This window comes from Erythrolamprus reginae, chromosome 2 (assembly GCF_031021105.1).
Source record: "Erythrolamprus reginae isolate rEryReg1 chromosome 2, rEryReg1.hap1, whole genome shotgun sequence".
Lineage (NCBI taxonomy): Eukaryota > Metazoa > Chordata > Lepidosauria > Squamata > Dipsadidae > Erythrolamprus > Erythrolamprus reginae.
Window position 1 is genome coordinate 128,465,353 of NC_091951.1, and position 18,776 is coordinate 128,484,128.

General features: G+C 36.3%; 1 protein-coding gene across 1 annotated transcript in view; it reads left to right on the top strand.

Annotated features, from left to right (window-relative positions):
• Window positions 1-18,306, top strand: part of LCP2 (lymphocyte cytosolic protein 2) — a 53,506-nt gene extending 35,200 nt beyond the window's left edge. Inside the window, exons 11-21 of the mRNA XM_070736747.1 lie at window positions 1,783-1,805; window positions 1,901-1,920; window positions 2,013-2,117; window positions 5,170-5,250; window positions 6,556-6,572; window positions 7,609-7,810; window positions 9,784-9,824; window positions 10,734-10,855; window positions 16,315-16,392; window positions 16,569-16,724; window positions 17,106-18,306. Coding sequence (XP_070592848.1) covers window positions 1,783-1,805; window positions 1,901-1,920; window positions 2,013-2,117; window positions 5,170-5,250; window positions 6,556-6,572; window positions 7,609-7,810; window positions 9,784-9,824; window positions 10,734-10,855; window positions 16,315-16,392; window positions 16,569-16,724; window positions 17,106-17,228 — 968 coding nt within the window. The 3' untranslated portion in view covers window positions 17,229-18,306. The remainder of the gene's footprint in view (window positions 1-1,782; window positions 1,806-1,900; window positions 1,921-2,012; window positions 2,118-5,169; window positions 5,251-6,555; window positions 6,573-7,608; window positions 7,811-9,783; window positions 9,825-10,733; window positions 10,856-16,314; window positions 16,393-16,568; window positions 16,725-17,105) is intronic.
• Window positions 18,307-18,776: the final 470 nt, after the last annotated feature.

The following is an 18,776-nucleotide window of genomic DNA, read 5'->3' on the forward strand; positions in this document are numbered from 1 at the left end:
ATTCTGGCCTTTGTTGAGGGTCAGATTTATTAATTGCCTGAAAAAGAGAGGGCAATGGACAAATATATGGTGCAGGTTATTAAAAAATGGAATAGGAGTGAGATGAAATCTATAGCTTCAGAAGAACACCATGGACAAGCAACAGGAAGATTTTTTTTTCATCTGAGGTGTAATTCTGATGACTCTACGGGAAGATTGTTAGAAATATCAGAGGTTTTTGATCAAAGGCATGAGTCAAACCAGGGAAAATTGGATAAAAGTCAGAAAACAAATTTAAAGTGGGTGTATAAAGCTGAAGATAAAAAGTGTTATGTCTTTGCAAGAACATTTTAATGAAACTTCATAATTTTGTTTTCAACAAGGAAGAGTTTAGTTGATTGATGTATTAAATAAAAGAACAAGAAACACGCCATGCTTAAGGCACATTAATGGACTTTAACATTAAAACAGTTTCTCGAAGGGTACTATCATTTCTTTGGCATTCCAGAAATAGATTCTCTTTTTAAGGCCTAGTTAAAGTTGCAAGTTGTCTATGGAGCAAGATGGAGTGCTCTACAGCTAAGTAAAACATGAAAACAGGTAGTCCTTGACTTACAATAGTTCAAAGTTACAACAGCGTTGAAAAAGGAACTTTTGACCATTTTTCATATTTATGACCCTTGCAGAATCCCCATAGTCATGTGATCAAATTTTGGATGTTTGCGAACTGACTCATATTTATGATAGTCGCCATGCCCTGGAGTTATGTGATGTCCTTGTGATCTTCTGATAAGCAATTGAATTCATTTAATGGCTGTGTTATTAATTTAACAACAGCAGTGGCAAATGTGTCAAAAAGGTCATAAAATGGGGCAAAACTCAACCAATTTCTTACTTACAAAAATGTTGGGCTCAATTGTGGTCATAAGTTGAGGATTGCCATATTTGTTGAGTATAAGACGCACCTTAGTTTTTGGGAGGAAAATAGGGGGGTGGGAATCTGCCTACCTGATATTCATCTAGCTAGCATCCTTAGTCTGGTCAGCTTTAGCACATTATTTTATCCCCTGGTTAGGGCTTAAAAAAAAACTTATTCAGAGAGAGTAACAATGAAAGAGCTTGCCAGCGGTGAGAGCTGGAAATATTGTTAGCACCTTGTTAGGGCTGGAAAGTAACATTCAGAGCAAGTAGAGTGGGGTAGGCAAAGTTGGCTCTTCTATGACTTGTGGACTTCAATTCCCAAAATTCCTGAGCCACCCATACTAGATCAGGAATTATAGGAGTCATAAAAGAGCCAACTTTGCCTAACCCTGAAGTAGAGTAATTTAAAAAAAAGCCTGCAAAGTAACAATGAAAGAGCTTGCAAGCCGGTAAGAGTTGGGAACATTGTTATCACCTCCTTAGGGATGGAAAGAAACATTTGGAGCAAGTAGAGCAATGAAAAAAAGCCTGAAAAGACTTAGGCCTTGGAAAACATTCTTCGCAGAGAGTAACAATGAAAGTGCCTGCAAAGTAAGAGCTGGGAAGATCATTAGCACCTAGTTAGGGCTGGGGAAAAAATCTTCGGGGTGGGGGGGAACCCTACATTCACCCAAATTTTCAGCCTTTTTAGGGAGAAAAAAGGTGCATCTTATACTCCAAAAATATGGTGCCTGTATTTTAATGTGTTTTATAAGAGATAAAGACATTATTAGATTTTGGCTTTCTCTTAAACTTAATGTAACCATAGCAGCACTGTCTTGTTTTCTGAGTCCAGTGAATAACTGTTATTTTTTCTTTTCATTCACTTTTTTCTCAATTAAGGCAAACGAGCTTTTCCTGAAATGGTAAGCGATAGCTTTATTCTAGTGAATAAATACAATATTTTAGCTTGTTTTTTCAGCTTTTAAAAATATGTACCCTTGTTTTTCTTTCTTTTTAGGCTCTAACACCAAAGCTCAGGTAACCATTTGATTTTCTGTAAAGTAAACCATCAGAATTAGCCAAGGAAACACAAAATGAAGAAATTCTCTTCCTCTCTCTTTCTCTCTTAGATCTCTGGCAGAAGATTTGGCAAAGATACAGAAGCCTCCTCTGCCACCCATTGAGAGATTAGAAAAAAACAGTTCTTCCTCTAGAAGAATGCCGCCACTCACAAAGTAACTATATCTGTAAAACATAAATAATTTAGCATTAGCCTAGACCAGTGTTTCCCAACCTTGGCAACTTGAAGATATTTGGACTTCAACTCCCAGAATTCCCCAGCCAGCATTCTGGGAGTTGAAGTCCAAATATCTTCAAGTTGCCAAGGTTGGGAAACACTGGCCTAGACAAATGCTGTGCACTGATGGGCTACATCTCTGGAAAACAATTATATGGACTTCTTATTAGCAAAGTATTTTCTTTTGTTCTTTCGAACATGTTCTGTGTGCCACATTTTGATTTTTTAACAGAACTCTAACTCTAACACAGAACTTAAATAGCAGAATGTCACATGACTGAAATGCAAATAGTCTGTAGGTCACTTAGAAAGATGGGGATAAAAATGATATAAATGATTCACACTCAATTTCCCTCCTGAGATGTTTCCCTCAACTCACTGTCACCTAATAGCAGTAATTCTTGTTTAGTGACTACAATTGATACAGGCAACTCTGTCATTAAGCAAAGAGGTTGCTAAATGAAACCAAAAGCTATGCTTATGATCTTTATTTCTACTGCAGTTAATGCAAGGATTGGTCACAAAATTACTTTAACATTACCATAGTAACTGTAAATGGTGATTGTAGGAGGCAGTGGCTAAACAAGGACTACCTCTGTTGGCTTCTTATGATTTGATTTGATTTGATTTGATTTGATTTGATTTGTATGCCGCCCCTCTCTGTAGACTTATTCCTCCTTTAGGATATACAGTAAGCACTATTACAATTACAACAACTTCAGGAAAGTAATGATTTATTACTAGTGTAAAATTAAAATTTATTTATTTAATCAAATGTATAGGCCGTGTTTCTCCAAGCGAGCTCAGGGCAGTGTACAATAATAATAAAATACAATAATAAAAATATGATTTTGTATTTTGTATTTGTATTTTATTGGATTTGTATGCCGCCCCTCTCCGCAGACTCGGGGCGGCTAACAACAGCAGTAAAACAGTACAACAAAATCCAATACTAAAAAACAGTTAAAAACCCATTATATAAAAACCAGTCATACATACAAACATACCATGCATAAAAGGCCTAGGGGGGAAGTGTATCTTAGTTCCCCCATGCCTGGCGGCAGAGGTGGGTTTTAAGCAGCTTACGAAAGGCAAGGAGGGTGGGGGCAATTCTAATCTCTGGGGGGAGTTGGTTCCCGAGGGTCGGGGCCGCCACAGAGAAGGCTCTTCCTCTGGGTCCTGCCAAGCGACATTGTTTGGTTGATGGGCCCCGGAGAAGACCCACTCTGTGGAACCTAATTGGTCGCGTGGGATTCATGCAGCAGAAGGTGGTCCCTGAGGTAATCTGGTCCGGTGCCATGAAGGGCTTTATAGGTCATAACCAACACTTTGAATTGTGACCGGAAACTGATCGGCAACCAATGCAGACTGCGGAGTGTTGGAGTAACATGGGCATATTTGGGAAAGCCCATGATTGCTCTCGCAGCTGCATTCTGCACGATCTGAAGTTTCCGAACACTTTTCAAAGGTAGCCCCATGTAGAGAGCGTTACATTAGTCGAGCCTCGAGGTGATGAGGGCATGAGTGACTGTGAGTAGTGACTCCCGGTCCAAATAGGGTCGCAACTGGTGCACCAGGCGAACCTGGGCAAATGCCCCCCTCGCCACAGCTGAAAGGTGTTTCTCTAATGTGAGCTGTGGATCGAGGAGGATGCCCAAGTTATGAACCCTCTCTGAGGGGGTCAATGATTCTCCCCTCAGGATAACGGACGGACAGATGGAATTGTCCTTGGGAGGCAGGACCCACAGCCACTCCATCTTGTCTGGGTTGAGTTTGAGTTTGTTGACACCCATCCAGGCCCCAACAGCCTCCAGGCACCGGCACATCACTTCCACTGCTTCGTTGACTGGACATGGGGTGGAGATGTATAACTGGGTATCATCGGCATATTGATGATACTTCACCCCATGCCCTTGGATGATCTCACCCAGCGGTTTCATGTAGATATTAAATAGCAGGGGGGAGAGGACTGACCCCTGAGGTACCCCACAAGGTAGAGACCTAGAGGTCGACCTCTGACCTCCCACTAACACCGACTGCGACCGACCGGAGAGGTAGGAGGAGAACCACTGAAGAACAGTGCCTCCCACTCCCAACCCCTCCAGCCGGCGCAGAAGGATACCATGGTCGATGGTATCGAAAGCCGCTGAGAGGTCAAGAAGCACCAGGACAGAGAACAAGCCCCTGTCCCAGGCCCGCCAGAGATCATCCATCAATGCGACCAAAGCAGTTTCCGTGCTGTAACCAGGCCTGAATCCAGACTGTTGAGGACCTAGATAATCGGCTTCTGCCAAGGACCGCTGGAGTTGAAGCGCCACCACCTTCTCAACAACCTTCCCCATAAAGGGAAGGTTGGAGACTGGACCGTAGTTATTGAGCACGGCTGGGTCCAGGAAGGCTTCTTGAGGAGGGGGCGCACAAGTGCCTCCTTATAAGGAGCCGGAAAGGACCCCCTCCCCAAGAAGGCATTGACAATCTCCTGGACCCAGCTCCGTGTCACCTCTCGACTGGCCAAAACCAACCAAGAGGGACACGGATCCAGCAAACAGGTGGCGGAGCTTACAGCTCCAATGGCCTTGTCCACTTCATCAGGTTTAAAAACCTACCCATGTTTTTAGGGCCTTTCAGTAGACCACGAGGGTGGGGACTGTGTGAATATGCTCTCAGTGTATTCTCTTTGGATCATCAGGGTTGCTATACTTGGTGGACCATTTTTTAAAATGAATAGAATGGAATGGAACGGAACGGAATAGAATAGAATTCTTTATTGGCCAAGTGTGATTGGACACACAAGGAATTTGTCTTTGGTGCATATGCTCTCAGTATACATAATATAAAATATACATTTGTCAAGAATCATGAGGTACAACACTTAATGATTGTCATAGGGTTCAAATAAGCAATCAAAAAACAATCAATATAAATATAAATTGTAAGAATACAAAGATAAATACTTGAAGAATGTATTAGTAATTTTACTTGATTTCTAGGAGCAATCAGATGCCTGAAAGACAGACAGAAGTAAGTATATCTATGTATAATCTCTCTGTTAGAAACGGTCATTTGTACATGTTCTCAATTTAACAAGTCTTTTTTTTTACCTTTTCTAACTTGTCTCACTAATCCTTGAACCAGTTTATAGGATCTCTTTACTGCCTAAATATACCACATTGCAATATGGTTAACATAATAGATAAATCAGTAGCAGTACATTTAACTATCTGGTTGTTGTTTTTATAACAATACATTTAATACATGCTTCCTACCCAAACAGTGGAAGATTTTAAAACAGAACCTCCCAAAATTTTGCTGCCAAGTGTAGAATAGAGTAGGAGAAGATGTCCATCTTGAAGATGATAGAAATATTTTAGTCTGACCTGAGATCAACACCAACAATGGTGAAAATGGAAGGAAGGAAGGAGGGTAGGAAGGAGGGTAGGAAAAAGGATGGAAGGAAGGAAGGAAGGAAGGAAGGAAGGAGGGTAGGAAGGAAGGATGGAAGGAAGGAAGGAAGGAAGGAAGGAGGGTAGGAAGGATGGAAGGAAGGAAGGAAGGAGGGAGGGAGGGAGGGAAGGAAGGAAGGAAGGAAAGATACTACCTTAAAGGATTTCCTTTTTCTTCTAAGATAATTCCTATTATGTTCCTCATATGTATGCATGTATGGATAGATGGATACGCGCATACTGTACATATGCTGTAAGAAAAATTCCCCAGACCAAGAGAATAAAAGCTAAAAAACTTTATTAACCACATGATATATATATATATCATAGAAACATATATCAAACATAACATATATCAAACATAACATAAAGATTTTAAAGATTCCAGCATGATCATACAGTATCATACAGGGACCAAGAGAAGTCACGGGAAGAATACCCGTGAACCTCAGAAGGTAAAGTACCTAACTACAAGAATCATCTTATATAGAATTTTCGATGTCTCTTTTACACCCACTTCTTCCTGTCCATATATGGGGTTGTCTTGCATCTAATTTCATTATAGTTCCTTGGAACTCTCTATATTAATCCATCAAGTTGTTGTTCTGCCTTTATGAATGTTTCTTGGCCTAAAAAATAGGATTTCTTCATCTCTGATACAGGATGTAAACATTTTTTTTGTACTTTTTGCATTTTCTGGCAAGGTCCGCTGTCCAAAAGGTCGGAAGTTTAGTACTCTAATTAGAGTGTTTTATATCTATCTAGGCCTTAGATGCCTAGATTCTATAGATAATTCTCACATATGCCTATGATACATTATTTTGATGATACACTACTTTTGTAGATGTTATGTTGATATTCTAAATAAACCAATTCAGTTAATCAATAAAGAACTGACAACACTAATATTGATTTATCTTATATCTTTTTCAGATGGAATCTGACAGTACGTAATGTTTATATTTACTTCACTAATGTCATATCCAGTGAATCTGTTTTCTCTTAAATATTAGCAGTAGAGAATGAGATACTTTCCAAGTGTCTTTCCAAAAACTTTTCAAAAAAAAAAAGAGCTCTAGAGAAGGAATTGAAAAAACTTTCCATGGGAAATAAGTAATTTGCACTGAACGACTTGCAAGATTATGCCACTACTGTAAATTGCTAACAATAATGTATATTAAGAATGCTATCACTTGAAATGAAATTAATGAGCAAATTTGGAGCCAGTGGTGGCCATGCAATATGCTTATTAGAAGTCTTATTAGATGTTCATATGGAAAGCATCAATAAGACTTACTGTCCTTGAATAATTATTTTGCTCTAGCATATAATATAGCTCATATGACTGCATAAGAATCCAGTCCTTCTGGATCAGGATAACCAGCTTAGTTCAGCATTTTGTTTTTCACAATAGTAAACCTGATGCCTTTAGGGTGCTCAACTGCAAAAAATGGATATATATTTCTCACTCTTACTATTGCTCCCATGCAAATTCTATTTGGGCATAGGCTTCCCTAAGTGAGAATTAATCTTGAACTTTCCAAGAACACTAGCTCCTAATAAGCCTGTCCTCCCACCATTTTTCCAATATCTTTTTGAGACCACAAGTTAACTGTGCATGATGTAAAGAAGTACTGTATTTCATTTTGTGTGTTTTAAAACATCTTCTAATCAGCTCTATTGTATGGGTTTTTTGACAAACGTTTGAGGTAGTGACAAAACTTCCCTACTGATGTTCTCCATACTATTTATATCCCTAATTCATGTCTCCTCTCAGTTGTGTATTTTCCAAGCTAAAAAGTCCCACATGTATAGCCTTTTCTTGCAGAGGAATTCTTTGAGCCCCCAGCTAATTTTGGTTGCTGAGCAGCTAAAGATGGCTACCAGAATACCAGGCTCATAAGCAATATTCTAAGTGAAGATGTACCATCAATTTGATAAGGGTATTACAGTGTTAGCATTTTTATTTGCAATCTCCTTTTCTAGTGATCCTTAGCATGAAATTGTCCTTTTATACAGCCAATGTGGGTTTTTTTGCCAATTGTTTGTTTTTGTTCTTCTCTCTAGATATTCTCCAAAGGCCAGTTCCACAGCCATCACCTCAACCCTTCAACACCTTTCCTTCCAGAACCACTAAGTCTATAATTCCTTTACCACCCAAAATGAAGACTGATTTACATACTGAAAGGTTGGTTGAATTGAACCGTCAATCCAAAGCATACAATTATGCTGCAATTATTATCCATCGTTTAATTCTATGAATAATATTCTTTTAATAATGTATGCTAGTACTCTAGATTAGTATCCATTTTAATTTTTGACAAACGTTTTGAGGTAGTGACAAAACTTCCCTATTGATGTTCTCCATGCTCTTTATATCCCTAACTCGTGTCTCCTCTCAGTTGTGTATTTTCCAAGCTAAAAAGTCCCACATGTATAGCCTTTTCTTGCAGAGTTAAGAAGTTTGAAGTAGGACACTTTCATAATAATATATTTAAGATTTTTAAACTAAAGATGTTCCACTGCTGTGGAAATCCCACAGGTAAATAGCTAAGTCTAAAATAATTTATTATTTGTTGATAAAACTAACAAGCAAATTAAAATGTTTCAGCATTCATCGGAGACTGCCAATTATTCCTTATTTCTATAAAGAACATAGAGAAAGGATAGAATAGGAACAGGAAAGGAAGATACAGCCTCCCTCTGTGTTAGTTATAGAAAGGGTTTGATGTTAGCCATAGACCTACTGTACTTCTTGTATTAAATGCTTCAAAGCACATTTGAAAACTGTCCAATGGAAATATAATTTTAATATTTATTCATGCTAAAAAAATTCACTCTGGAACAAAAGCAATTTGAAAAAAATGGCTATACTCTTATTTTGGAAATCAAGAGTACCGTCTGCCCCGGTAAAATGGTGTTCCAAACTCGCCTAAGAACATAGCAGTGGTTCATCTTCATTCATTTCTTAAGAAACCAATGCTGGACCCAATCTTTGGACCAGAAATTGAGCAATTTTGGTCCTGTCCCCAAGCTGCCCATTTTAGGGGAAATCATTTAAAAGTTGAACAGGACCAGGAAAAAGCACAAAATACATCTGGATCTATTTCACTTGGATTACATGTCTAGATATAGTACTGAAGCATAATTTATTGCATTTATGGATGATCTCTACTGAGACCTGCATGGTCCTTCTTGAGCTTCCAGTGACTTTTGATATTATCAATCAAATATCTTTTTGAATGGGCTCGGGGGGGGGGGGGTGTCAGCTAGTTTGTGCTGGTTCGGACAAACCAGTAGTTAAATTGCTGGATGGCCCCACTCCTCCCTGCCCCTTCCAGGGATCCCCATGTGCCCCATTTTGGTTCTCAGGTAGGTTCAGGGAGGCCTACTAGGTCCAAAATGGGGTGTGTGGGTACATCAGCCCCCCCCCACCATAGCTGTCTTTTTGCTCCCAAGATGCTGCAGAGAGGACTACTAGGCCTAAAATAGGGCACAGGAGGGTGCAGCGCCCCCCAATTTTTTTGCTCCCAGGGGAGTGCAGAAGGCCAAGTGCTGCCTGTCACATCCCCTTGTTATGCCCATCATGCCCACCCAGCCAGTCGTTAGGGCAGAGAAACTGTTGTTCAATTATTTGAATCCCACCACTTGTCAGAATGTTGTGGCAATTCTCCTTTTGAGGTAATTTCAGTCAATGTTGTTGGAGTGGAAAGGCTATGCCTGGCTTTGCACAGATCCCTTTTTAAAAAATGGATAAATTTTTAAAAAGTTTAACCAACCATTTGCTAATCAAGTCTCTAAATTGTTTCAGTTATTATAAAAGGAATGTGTATTATCTAAAACTGAACATTTAAAAAAAATTCTTGTCTTCCTGACATGATCCAGATGCATCTAAAGCTCCTAACGTACTATTAGCATTAGAATTTGCCTTACTTTAAACCTATTGTTTTTAATAGAAGTATTGTAAATATTAATTGCTCACAAGAATTCTAAAAGATTGCAATAAAGGCAATTTCTTAATTACATATGGTAAAGATTGTAGAAAAAGGGACAGCAAAAGTTAACTTCTTAACAACACTACTGTTCATATAGCTGTAGTTTAAGAGGGTACTATATCAGAATTCATCTGTATATCCTAATCAGTCTTTGTTTTCATTATAGCATTCCCACAAGTGCATCGTTACCACCACGTCTTCTGTCAAGTATGTATTTTATAAACATTTTATGAATTTGACTTTGCATTTTGATATAATCTGCAGATAATGAAATCAAGTATTTCATTAAATCTTATCAGTTGGAGAACCATAAAATATTTGTATTAATGCAAATTTATAAAGCATCAATGATCTCTGTGTCGCAACAAAGGAATAAGACAAGTAAAGACACGAAATAAAAACAGAAATGTAAATTTACCCAACCAATTTCACTATTCTTTTTTTTTAGTTTCCCATACTTGCAAAGCAGGCCCAACTTTATATATTGCCTTTTGTTCTAGTTTTCAACTAGTGATATAATTACATAGTGATGGGGATGCATATAGCTACTGTACATGCCAATAAATATGGTTGTTAAATATATGAGCAATTAAGGTGACCCTTTAAAATATGTGTGGAGACATTTTACATATATAAACAGTGATGAATCATAAATTAGGGTAGAGTAATAAAGCTAAGGAGATGCACATGTACCAGTGGAAGCCAAGATCAACAAATTTACCGTGTACTGTATAATCAGTTAGAACTGTACATGATTTATCACAGAAGATAATTATTTACTCGCCTTTGTAACTTCTACTTTACTGGTAACAGATAGAAAAGTAATATTTGTATATACATTACGGTGAAAGAGAATATCTGGTGGATTTTGCAAACAAAAAATGTTGGGAATTTTTCCATCTCTAGCAAGCTATCAATGCATTTTTGAGTAAAAGTTTGTGGTTGGTTTTACAGTGTGTTTTTAATCAGTTTGTAGACTGGATTTACAGCAAAACAGCATTAGGCTAAATCTTGGTGTCAATATGAAAATTGATTCAAAATAGATTCTTTAACTATATCTCAGTATGAGTTCAGTGGACTAACTTTAATTTCTAAACACTTTTAATGTTTCTGAAGGTAATCTCTCCAGAAACTTTTCCAAGAGCCCAGCAAATGGCAGACCACCCTTACCAATTCCCAATAAACCAAATGCAGAGTTTCCTAAAGCTGACAATGAAAGAATGGAACAAAGTTATAAGGTATACAAAAATTAAATATTGGAACATGTAAGTGATTTATTCAATAGCATCTCAGACCCAGCTGATACATATGAAATTAAAGGAGCAGTATATGGACATAAAATGTCAGCTAAGGTAAGTTGAGGTCAAGACAAGTTGAAGTCAACAATAAAGACCAGCAGGATTGCATCTACTTCTATTATTTAAATAAAATAAAAAGAAGCTCTGTAGGAAAACTTGTAAGAAACTTGTCATATGATCCCCACTACCCAAAGTAGAAGCTTTTTATACAGTATATATATATACAGTATATATATGACATTCCTTCAATATACCAGGGTAATCCAACAGAAATATATATGTATATATGTATGTATATGTATGTATGTGTGTATGTATGTATGTATGTATGTATGTATGTATGTATGTATGTGTATATATATGTGTGTGTGTGTGTGTGTGTGTGTGTAGATTGTTCTGAATTCGGGTTTTGCCCTGTGTAATATTTTGCATGTCTATGCGACGTTTCGGTGAAATCACATTCACCATCATCAGGCTGAAGTTGTAAGCTTCGTGCTGCTGTAAATATAGCTTGTTTTGCAACTGCCATTTGTTCCTTATAAATAGTGTTGGGGGTGGAGATTTGGTTTGAATGTAGCAAATAGATTGGGTGGCTATGTTTTAATGTTTTGATTGGTTGGTGGAATCACATTTAGTTGAAGGATTGACATGGTGATGATTATATGTTTTTTTTTGTTTAGGGCTGGTTTACATATACATATCACATGTTTTTTGCTGTATACAGAATATAGTTGCCGGCTATGAATAAATTAACTGCCTTGAAATGGCCCTGGGTTGGGACTAGAGGCAAAAAGGAGCTGTGATGTTACTTCAATATACCAGGGTGATCCGACATAAAAAACATATATAATATGTGGTGTGCAGAGGTGGGAATCAGAGATGGGTTTCTCATGGTTTGGACCAGTTCACCTGAACTGGTATCAACCTGCTAGTGACGTCCTGATGACATCACAGAACTGGTTCGGTCGGTGCTGGTTTGTGGGCTATATATTTTTTTAATTATTATTATTTATTATTATGGGGAGGGGACTTTTAAATATTTTTTCTTCTGAGCATGCCTAGAAGCCGAGTTCTGGCACTCTGCATGTGGTTGCCATTTTGTTTTTAGCTTTTGGGGGAATATTTTTTGGCGCTGCTCATGCGCATGCACATGAGGCACAGCCATGCAGTGCAGGAGAAAACGAACTGGCATCCAGGTAAGTTAGAAACCCCCCCCCCTGGTGAGAACTACATCTGTAAGAGGCCCCCATTTAAGCCATATGGCAAATCCTGAAAGCACATGCCCATCTAATCATATATTTACTATCATGATTAGTGCATAGGTTCTTACCAGATGTTTACTGCAGAAGCAAATAGACTATATTTAACTAATCATTTTGCTTGCACACATAAAATGGCCTTTACACATGAAATCAGGACACCATCATTGGTTGGCGTGGGGAGACTAAAACACAGGCAAAGGGAATCAGCAATGGGGACAAAGAATTCCATGCTGGCATAGAATTATAGCAAGCCAAAAATAAATGGATATTTTAAATTAGTAGTTAGCTGACATAATTGATAAACCTCAAGGAGTCATTGACATTAGAAATGGAGAAAAGCTTCACAACTAAAAATGACTTGATCCTGTCTAATTGTGGTCTAGGAATTGTGCAAGAGAATTCACGATCCAAGTTCAGGTCAAACTAACCCCTCTCTTGATTTAAACTACAACTTTTAAAACTTAGATTTCCTCCACTGTTTCTACTGCTTCCCTCATTCTTTGTTTTTATTAACACTATAATATTAACTTAAAAAACAAAAATATTATAAATTATTAATTGTATAAATTGTGTAATATACAGATAGTCCTAGATGTATTACCACAATTGAGCCCAGAATTTATGTTTTTAAGTAAGACATTTGTTTTGCCCCATTTTACAACTGTTCTTCCTACAGTTTTTAAGTGAATCGCTATAATTCTTAAATTAGTAACATGGTTGTTAAGTGAATCTGGCTTCCCCATTGACTTTGCATGTCAGATAGTCACAAAAGGAGATCACACGACCCTGAAATACTGCAACTTTTATAAATATGAACTAGTTGCAAGGCATCCAAAGCTTGATCTTGTTACCAGTGGGATGCTGCAATGGTTGTAAGTGTGAAAAATATGTCCTATTTTTCAGTTATGTTTGAAGGGTGACTAAATGAACTGTTGTAAGTCGAGGACTACCTGTATTAGAAAGAAAATATGCAGAATGCCTGTACATTTATTTTATTTATTCATTCAATATTTATTTATTTATTTATTTGATTTTATGCCGCCCAACTCCTTAGGGACTCTGGGCGGTTAAGGTATAGAACCTTAAGCAAGGACTTAATACAAAGCAAAGCAAAAACAAAGCTCTGGCAAAAGCTGGGAACTATGGAAATTGTTGACTAATCTATATACTTACAAGAAAATTCAAAGATACTCTGAATAAATTGGACTATCCAGTGATTTCTGCCCTTGCAAATGTGATGACAGGTAGACAACAACACATATGCACACCTGTACTTTGTGGCCTGCTTGTCATTATTATTTTATTATTATTTATTAGATTTGTATGCCACTCCTCTTCGTAGACTCGGGGCGGCTTACAGCAATGATAAAAACAATGTATAACAAATCTAATATTTAAAATCTCTATAAAAAACCCTATTTAACCATGCTGTTCTGTTCAGGTCGTATGTGACCCGAAACCAAGTTTGAGTCCCCTGTAAAACATTTTCCCTGCATATCTGAAACTTGAAATTTCATGAATTTTCATCATTTCAGGGGTTCTCTCTATGAGAATTTTTTTTGGGGGGTGGGGGGCTTAGTTTTTGCTGGGCAAAAAAACTCCCTAATGTTATGTTCCCGGGTCTATTTGACCCGGACTGCAAATTGATCATTTTAGATACTTATATTTGGTCTTTTTGAAAGCTTTTTTCATCTGGAAACAAGTTTGAACATTTCTGCACACAATGGAATGAAAATTGAACTGAAAAAATTATTCCTTATTGGTTTATTTTGCACATAAATGTGCCTCCCCCCGTTTTTGTGAAAGTTTTTTCAATTTATGGATAGTTTTGCTTGCAAAATGCATTCTATTTTACTGGAGTTGGTGTGGGATTGGTAGCTTGAACATTTCTGAATATAAGAAAAATATAAAGGAACTGAAAAAAATGATTCTTACTGTTTTTTTAACATCAGAAATAAGGCCTCCCCCCCCCCCCCCTTGGCTGCTTGCAACCATTTTCACTTTTTATTTTTTTATGCTCCAAATCCGAAATATTCTTTAAAATCTTAGGCATTCATTTACTCAATTTAACAATGCTGATCATCAAAAAAATATTTGTGGGGGTGGGGAAAAATTTTTTTTCTTGGCAAAAAAAAAGTCACGTTTACTCTGTTCGGGTCATATAGACCCGGATCAAAATGATTTTTTTTAGGTACTTGAATTTGGTCTTTTTGAAAACTTTTTCCACTGGAAAACTAGTTTGAACATTTATGAACATAATGATATGAAAATTGAACTGGAAAAATTGAGACTTATATTTTTATTTTGATCAAAAAGCCCCTCCCCCCATCCTTTTTGAATTTCGTGTCAATTTATATTTTTTAAGGCTACAAATCCCTAAGGAATTTCCCCCCAAAAGGTTTGATATACTAAATTGAACAATCCTGAACATAAGAAAAATATAAATGAACTGAAAAAATGACTCTTATTGGTTTATTGTTTTATACTCGAGTATAAGCCTACTCGAGTATAAGCCTATTTGAGTATAAGCATGGGGGCCCATTTATGAGCAAAATAAACCAATAAGGATCATTTTTTCAGTTTAATTTTCATATCATTATGTTCAGAAAGGTTCAAGCTACCAATCCCACACCAAAATAGAATAGTAAAATAGAATGCATTTTGCAGGCAAAATTATCAATAAACTCAAAAATTTTGATATACTAAATTGAACAATCCTAAACATAAGAAAAATAGAAATGAACTGAAAAAAATGATTCTTATTGGTTTATTTTTGAATATAAGACCATATCATTTTATACTCGAGTATAAGCCTACTCGAGTATAAGCCTATTTGAGTATAAGCATGGGGGCCCATTTATGAGCAAAATAAACCAATAAGGATCTTTTTTTTTTCAGTTCAATTTTCATATCATTATGTTCAGAAAGGTACAAGCTACCAATCCCACACCAACTTTAGTAAAATAGAATGGATTTTGCAAGCAAAACTATCCATAAATTGAAAAAACTTTCACAAAAACGGGGGGGGGGAGGCACATTTATGTGCAAAATAAACCAATAAGGATTAATTTTTTCAGTTCAATTTTCATTCCATTGTGTGCAGAAATGTTCAAACTTGTTTCCAGGTGAAAAAAGCTTTCAAGAAGACCAAATATAAGTACCTAAAATGATCAATTTGCAGTCCGGGTCAAATAGACCCGGGAACATAATATTAGGGAGTTTTTTCGAACAGAACAGCAGGGTTAAAAAGCAAAACATACACACAAACATACCATGCTTAAACTATATAGGCTAGGGGGAGATGTCTCAATTCCCCCATGCCTGGCGGCAGAGGTGGGTTTTGAAGAGTTTACGAAAGGCAAGGAGGGTGGGGGCAATTCTAATCTCTGTGGGGGAGTTGGTTCCAGAGGGTCGGGGCTGCCACAGAGAAGGCTCTTCCCCTGGGTCCTGCCAGACGACATTCTTTAGTCGATGGGACCCAGAGAAGGCCAAATCTGTGGGACCTAACTGGTCGCTGGGATTTGTGCGGCAGCAGGCGGCCCCAGAGATATTCTGGTCCGATGCCATGAAGGGCTTTATACACTTGAGGATCTATGGCAGCTAGATGTAATTAATGTTGCTAGTTTCTGGGCAAGATCTTGTACATATTTTAACTTGTACATATTTTAATCTTGCATTTTTATATTTTAAATATTATGCTGTGTAGCATGCCTTATTTTAATCATGATGCTTTTGCCATAAATAAAGAAAAAAAGAAAGCAAAGAAAATATTGCAGAGAGAAGATGAAGGAAACACCTCTGGGTATGGTGAAAAGTTCCAAATACTAGTTGGTAGTTCCGTCTTAAAACAGAAGTATTATTAAGTAAATTCATGGCAGGTGCAAAATATTTTAGAATGGCATTCAAAAGCCATGAAGGATAAACAAAACTTTTTTCAAGAAGATGTAATATAATTTATTTACATTAAACATGCATATTTAGCAATATAAGCAAAATCAACTTCTAGCAGTTGAATACTTTTGGGACTTTAAATGACCTGTATGCTTTCCTAAATACATTTCAAAATTCCACCTCCATGTTTATGATAATAAACACATTTTTTCCATTTCTTTTTTCATTTGGCTGACTGATCATCAGAGTCAACAAAATCAGAAGTGGTATGTTGCTGATATCACCCGGTCAGATGCAGAAGTTGCACTCAGGAATATAAACCAGGTACAGGTTTCAATTATTATTGTCTGAATGGATCAGTATTTTTCAACCTCAGCAAATTTAAGAGATGTGGGTTTCATGCTGGTATCAAATTTTATTTCAGTTTTTCATGTATTTTTAATTTATAAAGCTGTTGTTATATATTTACTCAAAAACATTTTAATGTGTTACTTTTTTAGGATGGTACATTTTTAGTAAGAGACAGCTCCAAAAAATCAGTTACGCAGCCATATGTTCTAATGGTGCTTTACCACAACAAAGTTTATAATATCCAGATACGTTATCAACAAGAGACTCAGGTGTACTTCTTGGGAACTAGCTTGAAAGGAAACGAGGTATGCTATGGCATCATTATCTTAACCCTTAATCTTTCCACTATGGAGACTTGTTAAATATAAGACTTTTTAAATCAGTCAAATTGCTTCTCCCTCAGATGTTCTACAAAATGTGAATACATTAACTGAGCAGAATCAAATACATAAAAAAGATGTTACCCATTCAAGGATGTCCAAATCTTGGCCATTCAATAGGCCAGGTCTCTCCAATCTAATATTTCTATTAAAATATTAATAACTAAATAAAGATCCTGTCAGGCTCCAAGCTGATCTGTTCTCAACTCAATAATTGTACAAAATGAAATTATAAAGTAGGCAAAATGAAGTTGAACTTTTTTTCTGCCACAATAGTAACTGAAAAATATTTTGCAAATCACACAGGACTTTACTTCGGTGACTGGCATTGTTGATTACTTCAAACGAATGCCCCTTCTGTTGATAGATGGAAAAGACCGATGTTCAAAGAAGCAATGCATGTTAACATATGCTGCTGGAAATCTTTAGAAGCGAAAATGCGTGAAGATCAAATTCAAGCTCAACTTTGTCTTTTTAAATTAAAGGAATAACTGATCTGTGTTGGATGAACTCTAAATTAATATTAGAGGAGTTATCAATTTGTATTGGAGACAATTTGTTATTGGTTTCTTCATATTATACCATATTATATCTCCCCCTCCCACCCGTGGTATGAAACCCATTAAGCACATTCATTTTTCACTGAAAAATTGATTAAAATATACTCCGTAGTCTGTCTTATTATTACCGGATTTTTTTTCAAGATGAAGAAATCTTCTAAACAGTAGTTCTATATATATTTTCCATATAAAGATTTAGTAACAGATTTGTTCAAGAATAGCTTAACAGATATTTCCGGACGTTATCAAACCCGGCATGCCTGCTAATGTTTGTTCTTAGTGAAAACATTTGTTTATTGAGTTCCATATAGGATGGCAGTGTTAATTGTGATCATTAAGAGTCAAAGGATTTTTATGTGTGTGGTCATTTTCTACTTAAATATTTGTTAAAAAAACTGATTTTTACTCCTGCAGTTATTATTTGTATTTTCCCAACAAAGCTATTGTATATTATGCTTTTTCATAATATAAATATATTTTTTATTTTTTATTCTTCTTTGAACTGTGAAATGTAAATTAATTTTTGTACCAATCATCCAATCTGGTTTTCATTCAAACTGGGTATAGGAAACCCTACACACAGTGGTATAGGGTTTCTTGCAAGAGCAGGAAAGTGGACTAGAAGACCTCAAGATCACTTCCAACTCTTCAGCCTGTTATTATTGTTATCTAAATTACTTTTAATGTTAATTAATTACCAGTCTGACCTACTACGAAGTATATTTTTTATTAAACTGTCATTGCCATTTGTCTGGATTGTATTTTTTAGTCATTAACATATTTTTTTTTGGAAAAAGATTTTATTAAATATATACATTAAAAACATAATTAAAAAACCGACATGGTGACAATATATACACATAAGAAAGAGGAAAAAAGGGAAAAGAAAAAGAAAAGAGAAGAAGATAAAGGAAAAAGGAATAAAGCATCTTGCTTTATACATAACATATTTGGTATCATTATTTAAGATTTGCACTACCTAAAGGGTAGTGTAATTGGCATGCAGCTTATGTCTAATATACAAAGGAAAATCTTCCTTTTAATAATTGTTACATATTTATTAACATATTATATCTCGGTGCCCGAGTTAAACTGAAGAACCATTCTTATTTTATATACTACTAAAGAAGTTGAAATGACCAAATTCTTAATGCAGACATTTCATAATGTATCTTACAAAATGCAAATATGATGGATTGTGTAGAATGGGTCGATTTGTTGAAAAAAATATTTTTAGTGACTTAACACAAACCATTTCATCAACAACCATTTATTATATTCTTCTTGAACAAGGCCAGAATATTAAGATTTTATTTTTTATTATAGTAGAATAGTTACATCTCTGATCTGCTTGTTGCAGTGTAAAGTTGGATACTCTTATCTTATCTAAAATAATAATAACATTTGAACGTCACAC